Consider the following 9,395-nt stretch of genomic DNA (forward strand, 5'->3'; position numbering starts at 1 on the left):
GACTTGTCCAAGGTCACATGGCCTGTCTTCTGACTCCAACACCAAATTCCTTCTACCACTTTGTCATTTAAAAGATGAAGTGAGTGGCCAACACCGCCCCCACACACACACACACACTTCCCCCCCATACCTGCCTGCCTTGCTCTTTCCCTGGGCCCTGGAAGCTTCAGGTTGCTCTTACTTTTGGGGCGGGAGTGCCCTCTGGTGGTTCTGACCAGGACAACATGGAGCCGAGCTGCCCAGGTCTCCAGTCTGATGGGATGGGGGGGCCAGCATGGGCACTGGGGGCTTTAGGCAGGGGCAGAAAAGCACCTCCCAAAGCTGGAGCTGACCAGTGAGTGAGGCTTTGAGGGGAGGTCACTGCTGTGAGTCAGTCACCAGGCCCAGCAGTCCCAGTAGCTCAAGCAGTGCCGCCCCCACCCTTACTGCCCACCCACTGAGGTGACACCTCTAGAAAAGATGAGCATCCATGGCCTTGGGATCCCAGTGAAGTAGAATCGACCACATTTGTGGGGAATGAGGAAGAGAGCCAAACTCTGCTTTAATACGCAAACGTTTATTTGTAAACAAATTATGTAATCAGTTCTACTTGTAGGGGGTGGGAAGGGAGACTGGCATCCCTCAGCTGGGCTCTTCACTAGTATTCTTCCCCTTCCTCTGCCTCTGCCTCCACCGAGTCGACGCCCACCTCTTCATAGTCTTTCTCCAGAGCAGCCAGATCCTCCCGGGCCTCTGAGAATTCACCTTCCTCCATGCCCTCCCCCACGTACCAGTGGACAAAGGCTCGCTTGGCGTACATCAGGTCAAACTTGTGGTCCAGCCTTGCCCAGGCCTCTGCAATCGCCGTGGTGTTACTCAGCATGCACACGGCCCGCTGCACCTTGGCCAGATCACCACCTGGCACCACGGTGGGAGGCTGGTAGTTGATGCCCACCTGTCAAGGAGAGGGAGAGATCCTGTGCATTGTACACTATCCCCGGGGCCCTCCGTATTCTCCTGACCCTTACCATTAAAACCCTCTCTAAAAGGGGCAGCTAGGTGGCGCAGTGGATAGAGCACCGGCCCTGGATTCAGGAGGACCTGAGTTCAAATCCGACCTCAGACACTTGACACTTACTAGCTGTGTGTGACCCTAGGCAAGTCACTTAACCCCCACTGCCTCACCAAAAATTAATTAATTAAAAAAAGAAAAAACAAAAAACAACCCTCTCTAGAGGGTGTCACAACCCTGCAAAACTGCCCCTGAAAGACCTTCCGTTCCCAGCTTCACAGACTAATCCAGGCTGGTGCTTTAACCTCCTACTATCACCACAGACAGTAAAAATACACTATTAACTCTACCCAGTAATTCTGTGTCAATTCCCTTGGAGTTTTCACAAACCCAAGTGCCAATGCTGCCAAGGCTCAGGGTGACTCATTAGGCTAATGGCCAGGACAGCAAAGGCAGACTCGAGTCCGGGAGCTGTGGGTGCTGGGCATGTCTTTCTAGGGGCAGGCAGGGGTGGTGGCGCTGACCACAAGCCTGTCCTGTGGAGGAGCACAATGGAAGCAAACTCAACCTGAGAAAACACAGACTCCTCCCAAGAACCCCTCCCTCCCCCACTGACGCTGTGCCTTTGTGGCTGCTGCTTCCTAGGCCTTCCCCTGAACTCTGCCAAGTGACCCCCCCCCAATCCTTGCAGATTCAGCTCAAGAGCCTCTTCCAGGAAGCCCTCCCTGACCTTATCGAGCAGGACCCGATCCATGCACCTCACAACACTCACTCTCACAGCACCCTGGGCTCTCCTCCAGTTGTTTCACATTTATAAACATCTCTTATCTTTAGGGACATGGCACCGTGACAAGAGCCAAGCAGGAAGAGCCTCTGGCACATGCGCTATCACGCCCAGGGTCCCAAGGAGCCAATGCACGTCCTGCCCGATGTGTGTGTGGTTGAACAAGTGTCCTTACAGGCTCTCATAGAGCGTTTCCCTAAATCTACTGCTTCGTGCCATTGAAACATGACCCCAGGGCCCCAGATTACCTTGAATCCAGTGGGGCACCAATCCACAAACTGAATCGTACGCTTCGTTTTGATGGTGGCGATGGCGGCGTTCACGTCTTTGGGGACCACGTCCCCTCGGTACAACATACAACAGGCCATGTACTTGCCGTGGCGGGGGTCACACTTGACCATCTGGTTGGCGGGCTCGAAGCAGGCGTTGGTGATCTCCGCCACAGACAGCTGCTCGTGATACGCCTTCTCGGCCGATATGACGGGAGCGTAGGTAGCCAGGGGAAAGTGGATACGGGGATAGGGCACCAGGTTGGTCTGGAATTCTGTCAGGTCGACATTCAGGGCCCCGTCAAAGCGCAAGGAAGCCGTGATGGAGGAGACGATCTGCCCAATCAGACGATTCAGGTTGGTGTAAGTGGGCCGTTCGATATCCAGGTTACGCCGACATATGTCATATATGGCTTCGTTGTCGACCATGAAGGCACAGTCGGAGTGTTCCAGGGTCGTGTGAGTGGTGAGGATGGAGTTGTAGGGCTCCACGACCGCCGTGGAAACCTGGGGCGCTGGGTAAATGGCAAATTCGAGCTTGGACTTCTTGCCATAATCAACGGAGAGCCTTTCCATGAGCAGAGAGGCAAAGCCAGAGCCGGTGCCTCCCCCAAAGCTATGGAAGATGAGGAAGCCCTGCAGCCCAGTGCACAGATCCGCCTGAGGGGGAGAAAGCCTGTCAGTCACCAGAGTGGGGACAGCCGGGCACGCAGCCTCCCTGGGAGGCCATGCCCCACACCTTCCCACCCACCGGCTTTTCTTATGCTGACCAGCCCCAAATCCTGGTCCTCTCAGACCACCACGCATGGCGCTTTGTAACACCAGGTAACATCTTATTTCGATGGGGCTCTAAGTACAACACTTAATGTAGAGAATCCAATTATTCTCTTGTGAAAGGACCTGGTCCTGAGTCCTGGGCTTACCCCAGGGCAGAGAAGCTGCTCCATGTTGGGGGGGGGGGGCGGCGGGAGGAGAGGCACTCCATGACTGGATCACTGTCACCCAGCTGGCAAAGGGGGTTCAAGTCCCGGCCCACCAGTTCTGTGTGGCAGCATCACACCCTGACCTTCCAGGGGACCGCCTGGACCAGCCCCTCTGACAGTGTCTGCCCTCAAGTTCTTTCCTCTGAAGGGCCTGTGATCTCCCGGGATGGCAGCCAGAACGTTTGTGCTTAATCAATGTCAATCATGCTCACTTATAACTTGCTGTTTTGCTGCCTGGAGGGGCATCATTAAACTAATTCTGCTGCTGCTCAGTTCCAACTTGGTCTCCTGCCACCCTCCCTGGAACTGCCCAACCAGCTCCCCCAACCTCGGCTTCTCCAGTCCCTGTGCCTCTGAACTAGCTGCCCTGCCCCCCATCCAGTCTCTGTGGTTCTTCAAGGCTCACTTCCTCTGGGAAGCCTCCCTCATCCCTCCCCATATTCAGGTCCTGCTGCTGCACCCCTCATAAAAGGCTGGGGGTTCTGGCCTTGTCTCTGGGTTCCCAGAGCCCAACATCTCATGCAGATCAGATAGGTGTGGATTCAGGGGCACTGAGGTGGCGCAGTGAGACCACACCAGCCCTGGAGGCCGGACGACCAGGGTTCAAACCTCAACACAACTGGCTGTGTGACCCTGGACAAGTCACTTTGGCCTGATTGCCTCACCTTTAAAGAAGAGCATGGAATTCACCTCAACAGCTCATGTTCAAGGGGGGGTCCAAAAGCTATCTATCTATCTTTTTGTTTCTGCCTCATTTCCCTGGGGCCCACAGAGAGTGGGTGGCCAGCCCTGCATTTCTCTTGGCTTAACGGGTCACTTTTGCCAAAAAACCTGAAGAATCATGGAACCAAGAATCCCCAAATCAGATCAAAAGTAAGCTTCTTGGGGGCAGCTAGGTGGTGCAGTGGATAAAGCACCGGCCCTGGATTCAGGAGTACCTGAGTTTAAATCCGGTCTCAGACACTTGGCACTTACTAGCTGTGTGACCCTGGGCAAGTCACTTAACCCCCATTGCCCCACAAAAAAAACCCCAAAACAAACAAAAAGTAAGCTGCCTGAGAGTAGGACTATCCCATGGATGGTACAAAGCCTGATGCACAGAAAGGGGCACTTCTGGGAAAGCCTTTACCTCTGCCCAAAGTTTTGTGAAGCCTCCTCTCACCCTGGAAAATTGTCTTCCCACTTGTTCATGGCAACGACCAGAGTCCTATTCACTCGCTTTTTGTCGCTGGGCTCTTACCAGTTTGCGAATCCGATCCAGGACCAGATCCACAATCTCCTTGCCGATGGTATAATGGCCTCGGGCATAATTGTTGGCTGCATCCTCCTTTCCAGTTATCAGCTGCTCCGGATGGAAAAGCTGCCTGTATGTGCCTGTCCGGACTTCATCTATGACAAAAGTGAGTTTGGGGCTGGTTATTTCGCTTAGCGTATTATGTTAATTGGGCAAATTCAGGGACCATCATGAATCCTGTAAAGAAGGAACTACTTCCCAAAGCCAGATGATAAAAGACTTAAATGGAACAGGGGCTCTAAGCACTACAAATCCGCTTACAATTCTTAAGGATTAAAATGAATTTTTAAAATGAGCAGAGCAACATGCACCACAATGTAATTACAGCCGGCCCTCAATTATCTGAAAGGTTGTCATGTGGAAGAGGAGGATTAGCAGAAGAACTAGGACCCATGGGTATTAGCTATTGGGAGGCAGATTTGGGCTCCACTTAAGCAAACTTCTTAACATTTCTTACTTTTTCCCAGCGAAACAAAGCACGCTCTGTGAATGAGCTAGTTTCTTATCACTAAAGGTTTTTAGGAATGTGCTAGAAGCCAAGTCTTTCTGCGGACAATGCTCCAAGCTATGGCTGGACTAAGTGGCCCGGGATCCTTCCTTGTCGCTGGGCTAATGCTGAGGGGCAGCGTGGTAAGCACACTTCAGTGCATCTGACAGGAGCAGGACCCCAAACCACACTGATCCAAGAGGTCGAGATGTGGTCAGTGAAGCCCACGATGAGGCATTTCTGTGCTAATTTCATCCTCTCTCTACAAACTGCAGCCCCGTATTCAATTCCAAGGACACTTTGGGTGTGCTGCCCACCCCAAGCTTTAAAGTGAGCTTTTTGTAAGGCAAAGAGGAGAGCAGGGAGTGAATGTACGTTCACCTCTGCACCACAGGGGAGCTATGGGAACTTTGGGAAGGACAGAACCAACTCCTTCTGTCAATCTGACATTGGTGTGGAGACCCCTCAGGTTGCCCTTCCTCATCACCCACAGGCCTGCCCCACTTCTGACTCGAAGCTAATAACAGTCCAGCTCTCCGTGGTTTTTCTCACCATTCTGGATAAAAACGCCCTCTGCCCTTCACCTGACAGAATACGTACCAACCACTGTTGGCTCCAGGTCCACAAACACAGCTCTGGGCACATGCTTGCCGGCCCCAGTCTCGCTGAAGAATGTGTTAAAGGAATCATCGCCACCACCTATGGTTTTATCGCTTGGCATCTGACCATCAGGCTGAATTCCATGCTCGAGACAATACAATTCCCAGCAGGCATTGCCGATCTGAACCCCTGCCTGTCCAACGTGGATGGAGATGCACTCACGCTATGAAAAGGAAAACAAGCAGTTACTCTTCCAGGACACAGAAAACCCACCGCTTTTGTGTCTGCTGGTTTTAAGTCTCCCTATCCCTTATATCACAATAGGAAGGCAAGGAAAACATTGCTGCCCTCCTTTTACAGACGTGGAAACTGAGGCCTAAAAAAGGGATCAGATGGTTTACTTAAAGATGTGTTGAATGGCAGACCAGGGCCAGAAGCCCGCTGCCCCATAACCACACTAGGACAGACCGAGTCTTCTCCCAGGCTGTGACTGGGGCCACCCTGCAGCAATTCTCAGCAGAGCCAGGCATTTGGGGGTGGGGAGGGTCCTCTAGCCCCTTCTGGCTGGAGGGAGCACCTGAAGCTGGTCAGGATGAAGGCTGAGAGGCCTGCAGTGGGAGGGGGAGGGGCCTGCATCACTCTCCCTCCTACACGACAGGCTTGACACTGACAAGCTAACTGCAGGGACTGGGGGGGGGGCGGGGAGACGGAGCTTTTCCTCTTCTAAAAGGCCCCTCGTGGTAACAACCTGCGAGGTCATTTGTCTCTAGGACTCTGGCGCCACCCCCTCCCCTCTGCCTGCCTCGGTTTCCCTAACTGTGAAATGAGGGCGTTGAGTAACAAGACGATCCGCAAGCGCTGGGACAGGACCTCGGGGTCTCCGACGGAGGGGAAGGGGTGCCCAGGGCATTCTGGGAACTTCCTGCCCCCCGCCACCCGGGGCTTGCCCACCAGCTCCTCAGCTCAGTGGGGGGGGGGGCAGAGAGTTGAGGCCCCGGTTCCCGCCCCAGCTCTGTGACCTCGAGCGGGTCCCCACCGCCTTCCCACCCCCCTCGGGAGGAGCCCCCTTCAGGCCTGGGGGCGGGGCAGAGTCGGAGGAAAAGGAGCCTCGAGTCGGCCAAGAAGCGCGCACTTATGAAGCACCTGCTGTGTGCGCGGCTCTGGGCTAAGCCCGGCCGAAAAGCACCTGAGAAGGCAAACTCCGGCCCCATTTTACAGACGGGGACACTGAGGCCGGGCAGGTGGCCCTTGTGCGAGGCTGGGCCCACGGGCTTGGGAGCCGGACCCCGGGGCTTCCGTCCGCCGGGGGGGCTCCGGTGGGCTCCTGCCCTCAGAGGCCGTCGTGCCCAACCTCCGCGCTGGCAAATGGCGCCCGGAGGTAGGGGCACCGCGCAGCGATGCGCCCCTCCCCCGCCCCCTCCGCTCAGGACGACCCCCCCTCGGGGCGGCTCGGGCAGGGGCCAGGGAGGGGTCGGGGAGGAGAGGATGAGGGAAGCGGGTCGGGGCCCAGGGCCCGGGGCCCAGGGTCCGGGGGCGCCCGGCCGCCCCTACCATGATGAGACGCCAACACCCGCACCGCTGCCTTCAACGACCAGCAACCGACTGAGGGCGAGCCGGGTTTCAGGGTGCGCCGCCTGAGGCGTCCCGCCCGCCGATTGGTCGAAGCGCCCGAGAGCCGTCTCCTATTGGCTGAGCCGGGCCGAGGTGCGTGCGCAGGGAGGGAGCCACGAGGCTCGAGGCGCGGGACGCGAGGCGCGAAGTTACTGCGCCTGCGCCCGCGCGGGCGCTCGCGCCCCCACTGCGAGGTTGGAAAGGGCTGGGCGGAAGCTGTGGTTGGGCGTTAGGGAAATGGGTGGGAGTGACCTCTGCGCCTGCGCAAGAGAGCGGTAGCCGAAACCCAAGCCAGGCCCTTCCCCCTCCCCCAAGGGCCTTGACTTTCTTCCCCTATAAAATGGGTGCAGGATTCCTAGACGGAGCGGCAGGGGTTAGCTCTGCTTCCCGCCCAGCCTAGGGGACCCAGCTTGTCCGTCCTGGGTGGGATCTCCTGGAGGAGACAGGACGTCACCACGTCAACCGGCCCTTCCTTCCCCTGAGCCTCAGTTTCCTCCCCTGTAAAATGAGGCCCGTTCTAGCTCTGCCAGCCCATGATTCCGTTAGCTGGGCATGTCACTGGCCCAGGCCCCTCCCTCCTTGTCTCCAGGTTTTGGGGGGTAGGTGTTAACCCTTAATCAATGTTGATCAGATCAATTATTAGGAGCCCCTCCCTTGGATAGATGGATGCCCTCTCCAGGGAGGGCAGGGGAGCAGGTAGCTTTGGTCATATCCGTGTGGGTGTGAGGGGCTCTCATAACACCCAGGAGACCTGGGTTCGAATCCCACTGTGGGCCTGGCCTGTTCAGGGACCTCAGGAAACTGGTCCAGGGTTTTGACTGTGGGTCAGTGACCTTGGTTTTTGAACTATCTGGATATTTCATCTGCTGCCCTGGATTGTCTGAGGGGGCGTGACCCTCAGACAGCCTATGAATCCCATTCTCGCCCAACCTTCTTTTACAGATGGGTAAACTGAGCCCGAAGGGGCGCCCTGCCTGCATCAGGCTCATGGAACCTGTTTGGAAGGCCAGGGAAGCTGGAGTTTCCCTGGGATTGCCAAGGCCAATTAGTGATCGAGGTAGATCGAGCTCTGGACTGAGCATCAGGACCTGGGTTCAATTTCTGCTCTGACACTTAGCTCTGTGACCCTCAGGGCTTTGCACACAGCAGGTGTTTAATCAGTGCTTATTGGCTTGACCTCAGGATCTTGCCCAGGACAGGCTCTGGTGCAGCCAAAGCCTTTTCACTAATGTGGCATTCGTACATCAGGAGACTGGCCCAGACAGGTGCCCACACTGCTGAGTCCCCTGGTCTCTATGAGAATGAAAGCCCATCTTTCCTGGGGAACGTCCTAGTCCCACCCAAAAGGTGGGACAATTGTAGAAGCCGATTTAGTTTATGTATGAGAGCTGCCTTGCCAGGTAGTGAGCTTCCCATCTCTGGAGGTATTTGAGTGGGGCTGTATAAGCACTAGTGAGTAGGTCACTGTAAAGAGCCTCTGAGAACCCTCGCTGAGGGTCTGGGCACCCGCCAGGAGCTCGGGACACAGCAATGTCAGCCTGCCTGGAAGATGGGCTTGGGTGGTCAGGGGGAGCCGAGAAGCCTCCCAGCCAGTTGGCTGAGATTTATGCACAGAGGAGCCCTTCCTGATGATTGTGGCCACTCCCATTTGATGGGGAAGGGAAACTGAGGTCAGAAGGCAGAAGGTGAGTGCCAGGACTCAAACCCAGGCCACCTCAGCCTCCGGAACCCGTGTTCTGTTCACTGAACTGGCTAGAGGCTGAGTTGCTCCAAAGGATCCAACCTCCATTCAGCAAACAGTAAGTGCCTACTGAATGCAGAAGACTAGGCAATAGGTTTGGTGACACAGGCTGGGCTCAGGGGATGGGGACTGCTCCAGCCTGGAGGTTCATGGGATCTCAGGGGTCAGGGGGTCATGGCAATGGTGCTGGCAACGGGGAGGAGGGGGGAGCCCACCATGATGAGGCCTCCTTCTACCTCCACCTGTCCTGTATCCCAGGGAAACCCTCCGGCTGGTCCCTCCTGGCTGGCCACCACGCCCAGGCTGTTTGTGGGCATCTGACCATCCTTCATGTTGACACCTGCACTTCCTGCCTGGGTTCTGGGGAGCGAGTGCTCACTGGCCTCTGGGTGGGATGTTCAAGGAGCCGGGTGACCTCCCTCCCCCAATGTCTTGCTCACCACCGGGGGTGTCCTAAGGGGCTGGATCTCTCAGTCGCCTCCGGTCTCGTCCTAACTACCCAGCCTGACCCTGCGCTGGGAGGGGGGCCTGGGTGAGTGGGCTGTGGGGATAGGGGAGAGGACCCCGGAAAGGAGGGGGAGGAAGCGCCGGCAGAAGCTGGGCAGTGAATGCAGCAGACACTGAGGTGAGTGAAA

At 56.3% G+C, this 9,395-nt stretch overlaps 1 protein-coding gene across 1 annotated transcript; it reads right to left on the reverse strand.

The window, feature by feature from the left end:
* Window positions 1-633: 633 nt before the first annotated feature.
* LOC122734583 (tubulin alpha-3 chain) lies at window positions 634-7,111 on the reverse strand. Its single transcript, XM_043975500.1, has 5 exons — window positions 6,960-7,111; window positions 5,409-5,631; window positions 4,268-4,416; window positions 2,024-2,704; window positions 634-934 (listed from the first exon to the last, which is right to left on the reverse strand). The coding sequence occupies exons 1-5, from the start codon at window positions 6,960-6,962 to the stop codon at window positions 638-640; spliced, it is 1,353 nt and encodes a 450-aa protein (XP_043831435.1). The 5' UTR covers window positions 6,963-7,111; the 3' UTR covers window positions 634-637.
* Between the last annotated feature and the right edge of the window lie 2,284 nt (window positions 7,112-9,395).

Source organism: Dromiciops gliroides, chromosome 1, assembly GCF_019393635.1.
Source record: "Dromiciops gliroides isolate mDroGli1 chromosome 1, mDroGli1.pri, whole genome shotgun sequence".
Lineage (NCBI taxonomy): Eukaryota > Metazoa > Chordata > Mammalia > Microbiotheria > Microbiotheriidae > Dromiciops > Dromiciops gliroides.

What these genes read in the sequence shown, in the direction of transcription:
- LOC122734583 (XM_043975500.1), bottom strand. An exon ending in CCTGGAGCCAACAGTGGTTG is followed by an intron (nt 4,417 to 5,408) that starts GTACGTATTCTG and finishes CTTTTGTCATAG; the next exon opens with ATGAAGTCCGGACAGGCACA. An exon ending in GGTGCCCCACTGGATTCAAG is followed by an intron (nt 935 to 2,023) that starts GTAATCTGGGGC and finishes TCTCCTTGACAG; the next exon opens with GTGGGCATCAACTACCAGCC.